At 39.8% G+C, this 20,770-nt stretch overlaps 1 protein-coding gene across 2 annotated transcripts in view; it reads right to left on the bottom strand.

Moving 5' to 3' along the window:
* The window catches only part of LOC135075271 (inositol hexakisphosphate kinase 3), a 49,415-nt gene that overhangs the window by 13,764 nt on the left and 14,881 nt on the right, over positions 1–20,770 (bottom strand). The window contains exons 2-3 of one of the 2 annotated variants that reach the window (XM_063969650.1): positions 14,524–14,603; positions 3,073–4,034 (exon numbers count right to left, since the gene is read on the bottom strand). In XM_063969650.1, the coding sequence (XP_063825720.1) occupies positions 3,073–3,192 (120 nt within the window). In that variant the 5' untranslated portion in view covers positions 3,193–4,034; positions 14,524–14,603. Of the gene's footprint in view, positions 1–3,072; positions 4,035–12,052; positions 12,410–14,523; positions 14,604–20,770 lie in introns of those variants that run through there. The other variant, XM_063969651.1, reaches the window with a different exon arrangement.

The raw sequence follows: 20,770 nt of genomic DNA on the forward strand, positions 1-20,770 counted from the left end.
ACATTAATTAATGCCGTCTGGGACTCAACCGGTTAAAGCCGATGGGACATCAGGTTAAACACTGCATCTTATCACAAAATATTTATGTAGTTGTAATAAGGGTGACTTTGCTACTAATGTGCAATCGATTGTACCAGCTGTGGTACGCATGCACCGGGGCGCACCAATCAGTCTCGCCCAGTAAAACTGTCACAATCTCATTATACTAATTGGGCGAAAATGAAAAATTGCAAAAGCGTGAATCGAATTATAGTCATATCTGCCAAATCCAATGTTTTATCGTTAATGAACTACTTAAGTTTTGTTTGCATGATAATAGAATGAACGATGATGCCTGCTTCGGATATATTTATAGAATGTATTTTTTTTAACTTGCTAGATCGTGGAATGTTACATTAAAAACTCTCTCTTTGATCCGGTAGCTAATCGTAATTCACAACAACACAGTGTAATGCAAGCTTTGACCACGGCCACGGTACAAACAACTTATTTTCAGCATACTCGTCTATTATTAACGAGACAGGTATAACAAGCTCCGTTCTAGTTAGCCTCCATACATTAAAGTAACATGACGTCATAACAATAAACATTTCAGTCTAAGTAGCTTCATTAGGCAGATACTATGTTAGATAAATCGACGACGTAGGTAATGTATTGAATGTATATTGTGTCTAGTCTATTAAACGATGTAACATGAATGACACTGATTACAACAATGTTTATTAGAGGTTGAAATTTACATACAGTCAGCGTCAAATAGTTCGTGACACCCCAAAGTGGCGAAAACTTACAAACAACCAAAATAAGTTTTTTTAATCTGTTTCGATTTGAGCGATTTCGTATGCGAAATCGAAATTCGAGAATTTTCCATGTTACGTATAGTAGGGTTAGGTTTAAACTTGATAAACTATTAGTCCGTAAAGAAAACATTTCAGATAGCATAGCATTGATATCGAATCGATCAATATTTCATTGTTCCAGTTTGTCGTATCTAATGAATCTTTTCCAGATTAGGTGTAGGTTTGGGAAACCCAATGTAAACATGTGCTCGTACTGTCAATAAACTTTATTCATTGTTATTGACTGATAAAGTCACGCCACTGATTATGAAATGAACAATGACCTTCAACTGTCGAATTATTTTAAGCGTTGTGATACTTTTTTCGGCTCTATCAAGGTCGAAATCTATGAAAACGTCAGTTTGCTACTTGCTCTTGCAACCAATAAATAAATAAATATAATCGCATAAATTATAGAGCCAATAACAGATATTCTATACATTGTAATATTATTGCTTGTAAACAAGTTTAAACTGCAACTTGAATCTGTTTGTGAGCTGCATGGCAGGCAAATGGACAAAAAAGTAGTTATCATGCTGTTTTCGATTGTAATAGCGTGTACACAAGTGTGCATCGACTCGATGGGGTGCTGTTCTTTGTTTGCAGACTCACACACTGAAAGCGGTGCAGCACGCGACTCGGCGCAGGGCACTAGCGATCGGATATCATGCCACGGGGAAAATAAAAAATATCCGAGACATTGACCCGGGCACGCACGGCGGGCCCGCGGCGCGTCGACCCCAACAGTGGTCTGACTGAGGTCTAAAACACCGTTGTTTTTGTTTAGAAGGATTTAACAGAAGAGTTAATGTTACAAGATTCCTCTCCAAATTATTTATTACTTGAAACATTTGAAAATTGTTGGCGTTATTGATACTAAGAACTATCAAGACGAGTAACAAATATTTTTAGATTTCATGTAATTTATCTGCATCATTCATCAATGATCCATCAAAGAATTTCACTTGCATGTGATCAACTTCCTGCCACGTAGAGATTCAAATGTTGTCTGACTCAGTCAAATACTTTCGTGATTCCAACCCTAGAAATGCCAACATACCGATGGCCGGCATGCAGGAAGCCTGAGATTTATTGAGTCTTTTTATATCTTACAACAGGAGTTTCTGTTCCAAATTATTGTCTTGCGACAATTTTCCGGCAGTATGGACTGAATACTTATGATATTAATGACAAAACTAACACGCGATCAACAATTAAACTTGACAAAAGCCAGAGCAATTCGTCATCTTTGATAAATTGCACCACACGCATCAAATGGTACGCTTAGCGTAGCGCACCTGCTCTGCAGATTTCATTCCGGCACGCTCCGTTAGTCATGCAGACCACGATTGCATTGAGTATTGTCGGAACAGTTATTAATACCGGCCTACAGCAGTTGTCTTGGCAACAATCGGCGTCGCCGGAGTATGACAGGCGCGATCACGCCGTGGGCCATGTCATGGTTCCAAGCGATCTCTAGACTGTAACGAACCGGTCTATTGCCGGAGCGCGCCAGCTTATACTCGCGTAAGGTTAAAACGTTACGTTACCCCACGCACATTGCTCAGTTTCACAACCCAGCGATAGTCCCAGATATGACATGGCCAGTTACTGCAATGTTTCAAGTTTTTAGTCAGTTTCAGGTTAGATTTATCGAAGCAAAATCACACGGTTTATCAGCGTGTATGGAATATTACAAATCTACAACGGATGACGACACCTGTCCTTATGTCCAATGTAAATACATTGTTCATATCGCTGTTGGTACTAGATTGTGGATTATTTAATTCAATGTGTATATTGCTCCGTTTATCAGTTGAGTACGTAATCCACGCTAGACACATTGGAATATTTCAGGAAAATGAAACCTAACTAACCATAAAATACAGTCGCGTAAAAGTCAGACTTGATGACGTCTATGAAGCGATAATGTAGAGCAGTTACAGGCAAAAAACACGAATATTTTCCACTTTAGGCAAACTCAGTTAAATCCCAAATGATCATACATTCATTAAACTAGATTTTTATGATCATCATTCATGATTCTTCCTAGATTTCCACCGAAATTACGATAAATGGAGTAATGACATGCTCAACTGCTGCTTTAGCGGCAATTATGTGACGTCATGCCCATCGTCCGTGCTACTGGGGGCAGCCGAGCGCGCTTGCGATCAACGCCGCGACGCGACGCTCCTTGCTGCAGCCGAGAGAGTGCACCACACTTCGAGCTCACCTGATTGTGGAGAGGCAATACGTCGACCTCATGCCCGTCGTCGGGCGACAGCGGCGAGTGCGCTACTGGGGGCGGCTGGGCTCGCTTGCGGTCGGCGCCGCGCCGCTCCGGCTCGCCCATGCCCCAGCCGAGAGAGTGCACCACACTTCGAGCTCACCTGATTGTGGAGAGGCAATACGTCGACCTCATGCCCGTCGTCGGGCGACAGCGGCGAGTGCGCTACTGGGGGCGGCTGGGCTCGCTTGCGGTCGGCGCCGCGCCGCTCCGGCTCGCCCATGCCCCAGCCGAGAGAGTGCACCACACTTCGAGCTCACCTGATTGTGGAGAGGCAATACGTCGACCTCATGCCCGTCGTCGGGCGACAGCGGCGAGTGCGCTACTGGGGGCGGCTGGGCTCGCTTGCGGTCGGCGCCGCGCCGCTCCGGCTCGCCCATGCCCCAGCCGAGAGAGTGCACCACACTTCGAGCTCACCTGATTGTGGAGAGGCAATACGTCGACCTCATGCCCGTCGTCGGGCGACAGCGGCGAGTGCGCTACTGGGGGCGGCTGGGCTCGCTTGCGGTCGGCGCCGCGCCGCTCCGGCTCGCCCATGCCCCAGCCGAGAGAGTGCACCACACTTCGAGCTCACCTGATTGTGGAGAGGCAATACGTCGACCTCATGCCCGTCGTCGGGCGACAGCGGCGAGTGCGCTACTGGGGGCGGCTGGGCTCGCTTGCGGTCGGCGCCGCGCCGCTCCGGCTCGCCCATGCCCCAGCCGAGAGAGTGCACCACACTTCGAGCTCACCTGATTGTGGAGAGGCAATACGTCGACCTCATGCCCGTCGTCGGGCGACAGCGGCGAGTGCGCTACTGGGGGCGGCTGGGCTCGCTTGCGGTCGGCGCCGCGCCGCTCCGGCTCGCCCATGCCCCAGCCGAGAGAGTACACCATTACTTCGGCCAAGCCACCGCCACCGCTGTCCACCTGAAAGAGAACAAAAGCTCTAAATAAGAAGGTGTGACAACTGCCATGAGCCCCTGTAAAAATTTACTCTTCGATAGATGATCTTTCCAAAAAAATACATTTTCGAGTTCGAAAATCCCAAATAAGCTAAAATAAATTCGTAGTTTCCTCGGGAAACTTCCTCCTTTAAAACATTGCAGTTATTTTTCAAAATACGCTTATGGAAAGCTCTTGCCCTACCTATTCTTCAATGACAGAAATGTCAAATCTTTTGTAAAGAAATTAGTAATGAACTCTACCCACTAATTGCTAGTAATCAATCATTATGTGACAAGTGTAACTTACCTACAACACATTTAGATTTGAATTTATTTTAATAGCTATGGCCATTAACATAAAGAGGCTCAGAGCCACGCCTCTGTCCTACTTTTAACTTATTAATGCACTAATTACATTAACAAATATTATGTTTGTAAATTAATGAATACTTATCATCGAATTTACGCGTGTAATCAAAGTGTATCATACGCATACTCATTATTACTCATTTAGATTGCAATGGCTCTACATTTTACTTTTCTTACTATATTTCTCTGTAACTCTATATCTTTAACTTTATATTCAGCTCCAGTATCTAATATCATTCATTTATATTTTGCGAAATATGTTTTTCTTTAAGCAAATGTTTAACCAAATAAAACCAAACACTCTACGACTTTCTTATAACAACATCAAGCCGTGATCGCCGCATGAACATATATTAATAAGTTCACATCACTGACCTACTGTAATCAACGTTATGATTCAAAGTCACTGATGTAAGATTAGCATATGTTTACATAACACAATCAAACAAGTGAATGTATCAGTTACACGCGGTGAAATCCAACCCATTGTCAGTAGGGTCACGATTGGAAAACTCAAGTTCAATTTGATATGACCTTTTTCAATTGGCGGTTAGATTGGTTTTATAACAAAGAGAGAGTTCAGTAGTATCCACGGGTCTGCGTGCGCTGAGAACTAGTTGCAATCGGTGGACGGCAGGTCAGGGAACCGGGGCGCGTGAGTGGTTGTGATTGGCGCGCTGCTCGCACAACTCACTCATTTTGTTTTTAGCCTGCGCCTGCGCCGGACAAGGGCACGCCGAGAAACCATTCCAGGACGCACCGCCTTTGGCAATCATGCAAATAAAAAGGTGGTTCCCCAATTCAGGAAATCCTGAACGTTACGAAAGGTGATGATTGAAGCAAAATATTTTTACGTAAACTGACAAACTCCGCATCAACTGTTCAAGCAAACATGTTTTGTTATATTTCACGTTCATTGCCAATGACCACGTGGTCCGCTTCCTCCTGTATATCATCGAGGAGCGTTTGTGACGCACGAGCATTCGGGTCGGAGGCAGACGTCGGGCCCGCGGTTGCGTCGGCCGACGTCTCTGCTCCGAGCGCCTGCCAGCGCTTCGGCGTCACCAAATTAGAAGCGCTCCATGGGTATTTGTGACGCGCAAGCCCCGCCCCGGTTCTCGCCTGCTACGAAGTCAGCGAACCAGAGTGCAACACGCCATACGTCAAAACAGGGAACAACGGATATAGAACACTGAAAATAAACGAAGGAATCAAAACAATAATAACCCAGAAACAACCCGATGACTCAAAATATAAAGTTTGTAGAGAGATAGTAACAAGTAAAGGCCATAAACAAACAAATCACATGGTGGGCGCAGCCACGTAGTAAACTGTAGTTTCAGAACTTACGTAAAATGTCAGGAGACTTCCAAATAAATAAACTCGAAATAACTACAACTTCGCCACTCACCAGATGTTTAATATCTCGTTTCAGGTACCTATTACGAATGCTTTTATCGTATTCGAGCAAGAGCCACGAACAGTGGACATTTGAAAATGTAAGATAATAAGGTCATTCGAGTCAAGAACCGGATAGGGCCAGTTCCAAGAAGATATGAACTCGATGTTGCAAACAGTGTTAAAATTAAATAGTAATAGTGACAACAGCTGTCACGATATGCGTATTTACCTAAAAGACGTATTGTCTGACGTCACACAACTTTGTTGATTCATTTGTGACTTGGTAAAACAATGTTTTTACAATAACAGATATGATAATTAATTCTTACTGGGCATCAGCCTAGCCGGCCTACTCGATTAAGTAAAAAAAAATACACCTAATAAGGAAATGGAAACAATGACCAACGAAGCAAATCCGTGAAAACCAAGGTTATTAGCTTCTGTTGTTGTTAGTAATTGATTTCCAGTTAAGTAACTGACAAGTTATTTACTTAGGTTTAATCAGTTTTCTTCGGTAACTTTATACTTTAACTGTACGTTGATCATTAAAATTCGACCCTGCAAACGCAGCGTTCAAATATTTGTGGTATTCAGCGTACGAGTATTTCGGTGAATAACATTGACATCTGCTTGCGAGTCGAGTTTCTGAGCTCACAAAGCCACATCCACAACAATTTTGATTATGAAATTCCGCGGAAAATATACACAGAGAATCTATGAAATGCAATTTTCATCTGCTGGAATTTATCAAAGGGTGCGACAGTAGTGTAGTGCGTGAGAAATAGGTCACTGCTAGGTCAGTGGGTCGAACGCGCATACATGTGTGTATATTTCAATCCAGGATCCAGGCACCACGCTCTTGAATTAGGGAACAAGGTGCACACGCCATTTTGAAAACCCACGCGAAATAGTCACGCTTACGAGACATCAGCTGCACGTTATGAAATGTCAACCTCTGCCAACTAGCGCGTAATGGAAATCCTGGAACTATGTGATAGAAACAAATCTGCGGAACAAACATTATACGAGCAATAAGGTGAATCACGCAAACCGAATCAATACTCGCACCTATTAAAATTACTGGGCGGCGCCAAGTTATTAAAAGCGTTTTATTTATAACTGGACTTCACTAGATAGTCGGAAATAAAATGGCAAGGAAAGTCATTGTACTTTTTTCGAGTGCTATTTTTAAATATACTGCCGACAGACAAAATTCGCTCATCAAGTCATCCTTGGCGAGAATCAGGGCGATGTTGTTCGTTTTGTCCGCTGTGATATTGTCTGAATGAAAGCCAGCGGCAGCCAAATGCCTGACTCATCATTTTCATTCATGGAAACATATTTTCCTACGGCACAGTTCTGAATTAAACTATTAATCACACTGAATACGAAGAAAATCAGACTGAAAATTGAATCAACAATGGCCATCTCAGCATTCCTCAGAGCCAAAGTGCAATATCATCGCTTCAAGTTACAGTAAAACAAAAGGCAATATGCAAACAATGGCATGTCCAAAACATAAAACTAGTTTTAATGGTTTCTTAATGCTCCGATAAAATACTTTCTTTCATACCTTGAGCTTGACCTATTGAAGGTCGCATGAGCCGGAAGTTGCCGGCCGAATTATGTAATTAAGTATGAATGACAAACAGCGTATCGGCAGGCACATCTGTAGCAATTGAAATTCTAAAATGGCTATGCCGCTAATCTAGAGCCAGATAGTTGCAATGTTACTTTGATGTATCTATTAATGCTCTACAATTTTAAGATGTTATGATGTGAAAATCTAGATTTTTCTTTACAATATTCTACAGTGACGTATTGAAAGTACTTTACAGTGAATGATTATAGAATTTTATGGACATTATTTCTCAGTTAATTTCATTAGTTTTGTCATGTGAAATATTTTCTATGAGCCGCTTTAGACGTAAATTTTGATGATACGAGAATGGCATTGCAAATGGGTTATAACAATAAAAATAGAATCGAACGCGTAAACAGATTAAATTCCGTTCAGACGCGTGTGTGGAGCAGTCTAGTAGTAAAACCAGAAACTATAATGGTCTGTCACGTGGGACAGCATGCGCTCAGCGTGGAATCACACGCCAATCGCTGTGTGTGCCAGCCATCAATTACTTAACGATATTACTATATTCAGACGATTGTTAATTAGCGCATCAAGTTATACGTCACGTGCCGGCCGATGCTTGCAACTGGGACGAAAGGCCTGATATGCCCGATCAATTAGACGTAAATCAGGTTTATTCGAGGACAGAAGCCGTTGCAGAATATAAATTATTGAGGCCTCAATTCCGTTTCTGGTATGGTACGAGTAGTAAACCAGATAAAGGAGAAAATAGCATACAATCTGGCTAATGGAGACGCACAGCAGTTGAATAGACACGCAGTTTGTTATCAGGAAGTGTGAGCTGTTATTAAGTGTAATTGTTATGGCACCGCTTCATCTGTTACGAAATCAAGGCGGAACAAAGCAAGAGGTTTTGTTGTTGAAAATTTCATGGAGCTTTCTAGTGCTCCACGGACGAACAGCTTACGACACAAGCGAGGCAGCGCCAGCGGTCGCAGTATAGGTCCCCGGCGCAGGCGCACTTTCACTGCGTCTGTGAATGCGCGTGCGTCGCCAACATGCAGCAGAACTAGGGAATGCAGAATCGGTTCTGGTTTGAGGAACCGGGTTTTTCGGGTCTGGTGGTCATGAGAACCGGGAGCCCCGGTTTTTTCGGTTCTTTCGGTTCCAAAAATACAATATTTTTATTATGTTTTTTTATTGAAATAACACTTCTTTGAATAGACTAGGAATAATCAACAAACATGATTAACAATATTTTTCTATTTTTACTAAATTCTACTCCCAAAAATAAAAAGAAGTAAAATAATTAGTTTTCAATTGAGGTACAACAATCAGTCTTTTTCATCCAACTTAACGATATATTTGACTATTTATAGGTATATTGACTGTCAGATGCAAAGCAAATAAAAGAGTCAGTGTTGCCAACTCGTACACAAAAATATCATCATCATCATCATTTAAACCATAGGATAGGACGTCCACTGCTGAACATTAACCTCCCCCAATGCTTTCCATGTTGATCGATTGGTAGCGGCCTGCGTCCAGCGCTTCCCTGCTACCTTTATGATGTCGTCGGTCCACCTTGTGGGTGGACGTTCCACGCTGCGTTTTCCGGTACGCGGCCTCCATTCCAGGACCTTCCTGCCCCATCGGCCGTCAGTTCTGCGTCCGCGTCGGGCTATGTCCGCTGAGTCCGCTGACATAGAAATGAGGAGAAGGAAGGAGGAAATCTCCTCATTTCTGATTTGATCTCGTAAAGAAACACCGAGCATAGCCCTCTCCATAGCACGCTGTGCAACTTTGTGCTTCTGTATAAGGCCTATAGTGAGAGGCCACGTTTCCGAGCCATAAGTCATCACTGGTAACACACATTGGTTGTAGACTTTCGTCTTCAGGCACTGAGGTATTTTGGATGAAAAGATGTTGCGTAGTTTCCCGAACGCTGCCTAGCCGAGTTGGATTCGACGATTGACCCCCTTTTCGAAATTCGACCTACCTAGCTGGATCGTTTGTCCGAGGTAGACATACTTGTCAACAATCTCGAGGATTGAGCTCCCAACCGAAACTGGGTAGGGCGCAACATGGACATTGGACATAAGCTTTGTTTTGTCCATATTCATCCTCAGGCCTACCTGTTAGGAAACTCGATTAAGGTCTTTGAGCACTGTGCCAAGATCTTACAACGATTCTGCCATGACCACAATCAGTATCGTGGGCAAACCGAAGGTGAGTGATGTACTCGCCATTAATGTTTATGCCGAATCCTTTCCATTCAAGGAGTTTGAAAGCGTCTTCCAATGCAGTGGTGAACAGTTTAGGAGATATAACATCTCCCTGCCTTACGCCTCACTGCAGAGGAATCGTCCTCGTGCTCTGCTCCTGTACTCGGACCGACATGGTGGCGTTTTTGTACAAGCACTTCAGCACCTCGATATAGCGATAGTCAATACGGCACCGCTGAAGAGACTGTAAACACTGCCCAAGACCCGATCGAATCGAAGATCTTCTCATAGTCTACGAACGCCAAGCATAGTGGCAAGTTATAGTCCTCAATCTTCTGTATAACCTGTCGCAGCGTAAGGGCAAACAAAAATGTGCCAGTGATTTAAAAAAATTGTAAGAAAAATGCTTAAAATATTTACATATCTCATAAAAAAAAAAACAAAGTACAAAACCAATAAGTAGGTACCTAACCTTTATTAGTAGCTAATCTGATATCATTAGGTTCTCTATACGTTCGCAATTTTCTTGTGACGACTCATGCCTAATACCTTTAACATATTTTAGACAACTATGCAAAACCCGAAAGTACCGAAAGAACCGGGTTTTGAATTTTTAAAACCCGGTTCTTAAGCTGTCGAAAAAACCCGGGTTTTCCCGGTTCTTTCGGTTCCGGGATAACCCGGGTACAAACCCTAAGCAGAACTGGCGCCGCTGAACGTGACCTTACACTTTCGACAGCTGTTTCAACAAACCCGCTCGGAAAGTCATACCAATACCCCCGTGCATCAACCGGAGACCAGTCGGCGAGTTTAATGCGGCGAAACGACGCGATTTGTGCACGACAGGAAAAGCAAACCGTGCGGTGCGTCAAGCGACTTGAATATAAATTTGCTTTAACAAAAACATTTTTCACTGTAACAACAACGATGAAATCAGACAATAGCACAGGTTTGGACTGGTAATGAAATGTATTTTCAATACGAAATGGTGTTTGAACAAACAGAAATCTGCCAGTCAAAGAGTGACACTTTTGACCCTGAGAGAAAAGAAGAATCTTTGAAAATTGACTATACTGAAATACAACTGTATGTTTTTCAGACTCGTTTATAGAAGCCACAGTGGATCAAAAGCATTCGTTCCATTACTACTTACATAGATGACCTAAGAACGTATGTAGATAGTTACTCATAAAAGAAAATAAACAAACCAGCTTTCAATACGTGATGACAAGTCGGTGATAGACAGGCGGTGATTCGAGTGCATCAATTGTAATTGTAAATATATTCTTTACGCAAGCTTTGACCTTCACAAACATAAATTATAGCAAATACATTACACATTTAACCTACTTCTAACAAAATGTAGACTACTTCTGAACAACACCAATAAAAAAATCAACTTATAGTGGGCGTGCAGTAACTAAGTAGTAATGAGATAAATGGTGAAGGAGTTTAATATTGAATACACATTTGTTTACAAAACAAAAAACAACATTGGGAATATAAATAAACATAATATTGTAAACTTTTTAAGGAACTCGTGACACAAATAGCATTCAGCAGCAATTTTAAAATAATTGTTATAATATCAGTAGTAACCAGTAACAAGCTGGCCTTACTAAAAATTCACTCAAGGTTTCCCCTTATTTACAACAGCTCTTCTGGTCCACGGCCTGAGCATTTGTTGTGCATAAACTACTGTTAGGTTATATTAAGGCAGTTTTATAAATTACTTGTCAGTTGTAAAAGTGACTAAACCAACATTTTATTATCATTGCAGAATTTAGGGCCAAAATAATTTTCTGTTGCCCGCATATTTACATGGTGACGGTGGAAATTGAGGAAATGAACCCAAAAAGGTTACGGGAAATACACAACTCTTACAATTTGAAGGCAAAAGTTATAAATAAATATCTTTATGTGATGAGGCAAATAGAGGTTCCAATTAGCATATCCGGATTGTGTTTTGTTTAGCACGTATTTAACGGCCTACTTAACAATACGGAGTTGAGCGTAAACGTAGTTATGTTTTCGCGAGTTGTGTCAACTCGTGGTGGAGGCGTCTTCGTCACGTTATACACGTGTAGCGAATGGTTGGAATGGAACATCAAATTGATTCGGCAGTTACGGCGGAGTCGAGGTCGTGCGAGATAAGAGCGGGCGTTTCGAGAGCGGCACTCCGCAGCACTCGCGTTCGTGACGTGGTGATGCACAACGCCACTCGACTACAACCGACGGCAGACCATCCATCATCCGATAAAGGCCAATGCACATTCGGTACACAGCGCTACGATACCAGTAAGAAACACAGCAATAGAAAGCTAAGATCACATAATGAAATGCAGTGGTAATAACATCATAAAATCACAATATGCCAACAGCTGAAACAACTGTAAAAAATATTTTCATTCAACTCACTTGACTATAAACTTCCTTGAGCCCGCTCGTGGTGAAATCCCAAATTGGAACACGTTCGCGATGAAATCGTCTGATTCTATCACAAGCACAAACACTACAACTGACACAGAATATTACTCAACACACAGGAACCGAAGTAGGTAGAGAGCCAAACGATGTAACACGAGTTTACAGTAACAGTATGCAAATCTTTGCCGTTCACAGAAGAGTGATACATGAGCAATATAAAACAGGTTTTCTTGTGGAAGCTCAAGAGTTGCACAAAAAAAAATTAACGCAAAAATAAAAGTAGCGCTACCGAGCGCTGAACACTTGCTTCTCGTTGCGTTGCGCACTGGTGACTGACGGTCGCGCACCGAACCACGAATCAATGTTGCGCAGCGGTTCATTGTGTGCCGAGCCCGCGACGCGAGCTCGCGCACACAGCCGCGGGCCGCCGCCGGGACTCGGGAACATTGTCTGCGGCCGCGGGACCCGAGCCCGGACCTACCTGTTCGACCACTCCAGTGAACGAACTCTACTTGACCTACACGAGCTCTCACAGTAAAACACTGACACAAACATAAATAAACAAAAAGAACAAAACCCAGAAAAACGGACCTATAAAATGACTTATTTAATTACACAATTGAATGAAATCATTTTGAAACAAGCATAAAGTCATAAACACAATAATAATGATACGAAACGTCCACTCGACGTCATTAATGTGATAGGGAGAGACAAATCCGAATAAGAATTTAGAGATCCGAAATAACGCTAATAAGACGTCTGACAATAAAAAACTTGAACACTATTTGCACATTGTAGAACCGGTTAATACCAGACAGACCATGCGAATGAGCGCGTGCGAACTCTTAGTTATTGCAATAAGTTTTTCTTTTATTATAAACACATCATAAAGCAAAGCATGTAGGGTCTAACTGAAACTACTGGATCTTCTCATTTTGTTAAATAAACACAACGCATTCAAAGAAAACTCGAAAATAGAAATTAAACGCAGATGGAATAGAACGAAAATAGACAAGTACCTATACCTGGATTTAAATAATACGCAAACACCGGAATAATTCCTCTCAAACGAAGCAGAAGCTGGAAAATTGATGACAGCCAAAACAAACACCTTTCAGATAAAAGCTGGACTCTATCAAAATGCCGGTGTGTAAATTTACGAGTGAAACAATATTCCGCTCATAACTCTTTGGTCTAGGGAGGTGGTAAACAGGAGAAACTAGACGATGCTGAATTAAATTCCACACCAAAAAATATTTTATAGCCAAAGACAGTTTTATAGGTGGTAAGTAAGCTCACAAAACTGCGACTACATTTTTGTTATATCTGGGCTTAAGAATATTTTGCAACCACTTTCAAAGCATCAGTATTAACACTCACCATATAAATTTGCTTAGCAACATCGGAGACGTATTCGTTGTTCCCCCGTCAGCATAGCTCCTATAATAACGAAATAATTTCGGGAATCGAGAATTGCTAATGGAATATACTAGACTGGAACTTTGATATACGCCTACGGTTTATTTGCCATCCAATCAGGGCTGCGATGTTCATTATTGATTAAATCTTTCAATGTAGTCTGACGTGGGTACCGAACAAAACACTCCCCTCGCATAATAGGCGACAGAGATATGATTACAATAGTCTGGGTATATTTTATTCAAATCGCGTCAGAAATAACTTACATTTACATTTTCGGCATTGAAATAATTTCAATGAGCAGACTTCGTAACTACAGCATACCTAATTTTGATATTATGTTGTTGTTATCGTTTATCGCTTATTGATTAAAATTTTGTTTTTTTGCGATCGCTTTGTTTATTATGATTAATAAAACGAGTAGGCATTGAAATGAAAACTTAATCCTTGTTTGTTTTCTGCTATGTACTAGGTACAATCATATACTTTACATAGATTTATCAAATGTTAATCTTGTCGATATGAATGAGTGATTGCGATTATCCCTTAAGTGCATGGAAATCTGCATTATCACAATACCTGTAGCTGCACATAATGCTAATGTTTCTGATTTATCGGCATGACGCCATAGATACAGCTATTTCTACGATAACCATTGTGATTACTGATTAGATTTTCCCGTTAAAGTTTTACTAAGGGGAATTATCTTTATCATTATTAAGTTAGGTACTTAAATCTGTGATTAACGAGTAGGTAATTAGATATACATAAATATAAGTTTACACTAAGTTAATGGAAATAGTTTTTCATGAAAATATCAAAATAATTGAATTGTACGCAGGGAAAAAGTTTTCCGGTACAAAATATTGTGAATTTCCTAACTCCTTCAATGTAACATTCCATACCAGAAAAGCATAGCTGAAAAAATATTAATTTAATCGGTTTTGACAGCCACGAAGACCCAAAATGCTTGAGGATTGACTTGAATATACGAGTCATAATTTTACTCCATTAAGCTAATTAATTTAAATAAAACTTACCTCTTCCAAGGGTTTATGTATCGAAGTGTTCGCGCCACCGTCCAAGAGGAGAGCGCTTGGCAGGGACGTGCGTCGTGTACCTGAGACCAACATGGTTTACCGAATCAACAACAGCTCTTACACTGCATAGAACTTGGTGAGTTGGTACCTTACTTAAAAGATAAGATAACAGTGTACACATTGTGCCAACGCTGCAAATACACACTCGATTTATTGACAGCTCTCGCTTCTCTAATTTGGAATCGATCATGATTTCATGAATGTCGTTACGGAAATCAGGATTCGATATTTCGATAAGTCAACTAGCATTATCAGTGTCGATATAGCATGCAATTTCGAGATAACTGATTTTGTACATTGATTATAGCATCGATACCAATATACATAACAAGCAAGAGTTACATAATGAATACATGCAATAAATATCTTGTCAGTTTAATTCACGCATATTTTATACGATAGGTACTTTACGAAGTTAAACAAAAAGTATGGAAATAAATGGAATCGAAAAGAGTAGAAAGACTCTAGAAATAGGTAACGAATTACGAGTATACAAACAAATCTAAATTTAGCTAAAATAGATTTTAAGTTAGAAACAAGTTACTAATAAAGCAAACATTAGATAAAAATAGCTCTCTACAATCTGTATGTAATTACTATGTGATCAATTAAACGTCCAGTAATTAGTGTAATAATCTTAGAGACAGACAGCTTCTCAGTTTTTAGAAACTAACCTATTTGAGCACGCTACTTTCGCCAGTATACCGTCTCCACGTAATCTATTTCTGCGTGTTTCAGAAGAACATCGGCCAAAGGTTTAATTCCAGATTTAGGTTAAGACTTCGCTCTACATTTCGTAACATCTACGAACGTGTTAAAAGTTAAACCCTACCAAACACAAAGTTTACATTGCCAACAATTTATATGTGTTATGCAAGTAAACCAATATTTGTAGTACAATAAATCGTCATGGTCGCAGGTTAGCCAGTATTTCACAATATGCCCTATTGGTTTTACCTAGATTAGCCACTTTGTCTAACAACAAGTGGATGCGATAACGGTTGTAGAACCAGATTTACCGATAATTTTCCAATGTTTAAACTAGTCGGAAAGCTGAAAACATTATTAAGAATCCATACTTCTGGTGGGTCAAAGCCTGATGACTAGGTTATTTTCTTGAGTCAAAAAAGTCAGTCAGTCACCTTAATACCAGTTTAACATAATACAGCGATTTGATAATCGGAAATTCAATTAAGTATTATTATCCTTCTGCCTACCTAGAAATAAAACTAGTGTTCATCATTGCTCTCTATAAAATAAAATAATAATGGATTATCACAGCTCTACACGGAATAATAATAGCCTTATCACAGGAAAAATATATTTAAAACAATTTATCGTGGTGTCGTGACATCATTAGTCATGGATATAGCCAGCGTTAGAATATTTTTAATTAATTTCCTTTTATATGCACGCATAAAAGAATCGTATAATGCAATGACAAATGTTCATTTACCTATTGTTTATTCTTTTACAGTTAATCAATTAATATATTTTGTGTTTTTTTTTTCTTTAAATTAAACTGATAAATCCTAATCTAAAGTTATGTTTTAAATAGAACATGATAAATCGAATTGGTGACGTAAAATGATAAATTCAACTTTGTTACACGCGTTGATGTCGAAAGAATGCACGATAAGTGATTTATGTTCCACAATAAAAATATTTGAAACTAGTAACAAAAGGGACTTACAAGATATACGTTTGGCGATCGTCCAAACCCCGCCCATTTGTGTTAATTAAAGTATGTGACGACACAGAGCGACCCAGACCGAGCCCAAAATTTTCCCTTACAGCTTACATTATGAACAAAAGACTTTTTGTCAGATATTACGGAAGACCGCTTTGTTTACATTCAAGTCCGATGACTGTAAACGGTCCTGAAACTCTAAATTCTTCGGTCGATGACCAGAACGCATTTATAACTTCTTAAAATGCACCACAGGCAATAAAAGTAAATTCGCGGACATGGAGTTAAAACTGTTCGCAAATATGCAGCACTAACAAATCTGTGAAATTTCCATCAACGCCTCAATAGCAAAGAGTAGGTACTACTGTCAGTCTCGAGTTTGATAATAAACAAAAGAAATATAATTTATTGTTATACGAACACATGATAATATTTGTTCAATAAACTCCGTCTTCTTGGAAAGTATAAGTATTGACGCTATTTTGAAACGTTTATTAATATACTACTGGCAACTTTTAGTTAGTCTATTTTAAAACGTCCCCGGGTAAACGCTATGCACATATTGTGCCTGAAATTAACATATTTAAATTTATCTGAGTAGGTACTAAAGCATCTTCACATACTAACACTTGTTTAATAATTAAGGTTAAATTTTTTGTTAAAACTAACTGTCTGGAATATTTTATGTGAAATATGTATTAATAGAAATAGAACGAAACATTAACAACTTACTTTACATTATTTCGATATGTTTTGTATTTGTACCTATAGGAATTGAACCTTGAACCTCTATTTGATTCAGTCCCAAATAACACACAGGTCTTAGTTGATTGAAAACAAATTCCACGCGTGCGAAGTAGCAGACACAGCCAGTTGTAAACAAATGGATGCTGCTTCTAGATAAATCCAACGTAAAGCGATACCCATATTTCAGCAGCGGAGTTCAAGGGCAGCACTGAAATACGGTACAAACTCTACAGAACCCGACAATGAGAGGGCCTGAATATTTCATGAGGGCGCGGGCGCGGGTCTGAAGCGTCTACCAACATTATCCCCCTCGGCCGTCGTAGTCGGTTGGCCCAGTTTCCGCGTTACGTAACTAAGTGCTACGACGTGCCATTTTCTTACTCCTCTGTGGTTTCTAAATTATATGTACTAAGATCGATTGATCCAATTTTGTATGCAAGAAACCCTTTTCTTGAAGAATTAGAAGAAGAAACCCTTTTATCATCTGTGCTAATAATATAGAAGTTTTCACCCGACAGCAAAGTGAGAGTAATATTCTATAGTGTGTTAACTAAAGTCCGCACTCTAATTAGCAAAACAATGAGACTCGACTAACATTGACACTGAACTTTCTTTGCCCCACGTAGTTTGAGCAAATACACCTTTATTTACTCAATACAACAAATACGAGATTCTTTTCGCAGAGGCTTTTCGGAAATATGCGAGGCCAATTAGTTACATATTTCATAAATTTTATACAGCTCTAGAATACGTGACCTTTACCTTTGGGCAGTTATTATTGCACGTGGTTTTGCATACCTATAATAAAAGATTTTAATATCAGAACACTAAAATGCGACCTGAGGCAGCACCGGCCGCCCACGCGCCGCCTACACAAAGCCGCTGCCCACGCAGCTACCCTCTTGATCCACCCGCGCATTTCAACTTCAACCTAAGATAAGGTATTTTGCAAAAATCGCTGACATTTTAATGAATATGCCAGACTCAGGCAGATTTGAAAACTGAAATCTTTATCCCAGGAAAGTGTCATCGAAAGATAAATTATGGTATCGCTCGATCTCAAGGCAACTCCCGAAAATGCCGCATTGCGTTCCCCGTCGCCCGATAAATCGGCTAGCTGCAAGGTCAAGCAAGCGTTATCCCACTTAGCACTTCGGTTATTATGGTGAACGAACGACTATTCTGTTCGATACGGGTTACGCAACGAGAGATTTCCAGAATATTAATATGATGGTCAACATGTTATGGCGATAAGAATGATTTAAAAGCATATCTTTACTTTTACAGCATCAGCTTCATAAAAATAATGTAATCTTATGAAAGCAACTGATTTACCGGGCTGCTTACGGAAATAATCCATTGGGTACACATTACATTTAAATTTTTCCGTAAGCGTATCTTGTACATACTGAAACGGTTTCGTGACTTGGTAGTGTGCTAGCGACAACGCCAGTAGCACGCCACGCATCAACTAAATAATTTACGATTGAGTCGATGCGACCTGATACAGTCGACGCTAAGTTTTTGAAATCACCTTCACCTTACGATATTGAAATAGAAGTGCCTCGTCCATACAATGTCAAGTGTAGTCAAGGGTCGAAGTATGTTAGAACCTTGGCCTCGGGGTGCGTAGGGAGTGTCGTCACGCAAGCCATGACGTCACCGATTCAAGGACTCCGGGACATGCGCTCTCGGCACCCAGACAATGCGTCGCCATACAAACAAATCCATTCTCATACCTTGAATGTAATGTCAGTCATAGACGGTAACGATATGAATAACCAAGATCATATTTGATACACTTCCTGCCAAGTAAAGGTTATGCTTAACTGCACCCAAATAGGATGAAGGTTACGGTGTGTTTGAAAATAGACAATTAGGACACAGAGTGGGCCACCAAACATGCATGTGCGCAGTTTTTTATTACGCTTTTTTATTTTAAAACATACTAGCGAAAATAGATCGAACGTAGAGCTGCGTATTAGTTGTTTGTATTACCAGTTTTGTTTATGAGTATGCCGAAATGTAGAATCAAAATGAACTAGTTTTTGCAGGTGTTAAAAATAAGGCTCGAAACAACGCTAGAACATTCTGGCACCAAAAGTATCGTATCAGATACATTACGCATGTAGATTTTATACAGACCCAAATTCGCAAACATCTTTTGTGTCATATTTTTCTTTTGTGTGATCTTATTGTATCTTTATTTGGCCGATTATGATCATGTTTTCATTGTAAGCATGAAAAACACGCATGTCAACGTCGAAAATAAAAATCAAGATAATTTTACATCATCATAAAACCATTTTAATGTTGATTAACTGATTAATATACACGATTAACTGAAAAATATATAACCACCATTTAAACAAACATTACAATAAGATAAAAGGTGCGATTTATGAAACGTCATCAACTTCAAAGGGTCTAGTAAACACTAGCAATAACCAAAACTGAAGTGCAGATAAATTACTAAAAGCTTGTAAGGACAAGCTATAGAACTATAGCTCAAAGGCTCGTACAGGTTTTATCGATACCGTATAATAAGCCACCTTGCTGAACCAAATATTTGCTACGAAAGTGATTCTTTCACTGCTTTTACTGGTTTACAGTAAGTTGGTGTACGCTAAGGAAAGTTAGCAGACTGTGAAAGAAAGTATGAGAAGCGTAACAATGAAACAATTTTCATAATGCTTTGAATGCAGGAGAGCCCTTACAAATGGTAGAGTTTGCCAAAAAGCAAAAAGACTTTTGTACAAAACTTTGGTTTCGAAACAATGAGCTTTTAGGTACCAATTTGTTACTATACTGATATCTGAGGCCGAGTCTATAAACTACACTCAACATCAAATAAACCGCACCTTCCGCGACGCGAACTTTAAAGATTTTCTTCTGACAAAATCATGGTGCCCCAACAATATTGGTGTTATTTGAAATCCCAATAAATATCCTTACAGAAAAACACATTTAATTTTTTAATAAATGATTAACATATACCATAAATGTGACTTGACACAGACAGACCTCACTTTGGGCTCACCTCTGGGATCAATTAGACCAATTTTTATGGTTATAAAACCAAAAAATGATCTCATGTCCTTTTTTACAGATGGATAACGATTAATCCCAACTTAACAGTTTTATAGCCATAAAAGTTGGCTCAAGCGTAACTACCTATTTTTTGAAGAAGTGACTCTGGATCCTTCTACAGACACATTTTTGGGGTAAAAACCTTTCCTTTTATGAAATGAAGATTAGAACTAGGCTTCTAAATGGTGCCAATATTGTTGGGAAGTGGGGATGCATATACGTTTGAGAAGTGCTTGTTGCGGGAGGTGCGATTTATTTGATGCCGAGTGTATATTGTGCTTTACTTTAGTAAGATTGAACCAATCCTATTGAGACTGTACGGTGTTTTCAGGAAAATTTTATGCAAGGATTATTATAATTACCTATTATAATTCTTACGAAGATATTATATTTGTTTAAATACACTGTCACTGTTATCTGTTGTCTTGTCACTTTGTCCGTAATTAATATGTAGAGCAAAAGGCATGAATTAGTCATTACCCATTTTACGTAACAAATTATGTTTTTAGTCATTTAGGTAAGTACAATTACTATAATTATTTTCATTTATTAGTGTAATTGTTTCATTAGTAGGTCAATGTATTTTACTGGCGAACCAATATTCAAAATCAGTACAGTAGTTCCAGAAATTACTTTCTACAAACTCACAAACTTATAAAC

This window comes from Ostrinia nubilalis, chromosome 10, assembly GCF_963855985.1.
Source record: "Ostrinia nubilalis chromosome 10, ilOstNubi1.1, whole genome shotgun sequence".
Taxonomy (NCBI): Eukaryota; Metazoa; Arthropoda; class Insecta; order Lepidoptera; family Crambidae; genus Ostrinia; species Ostrinia nubilalis.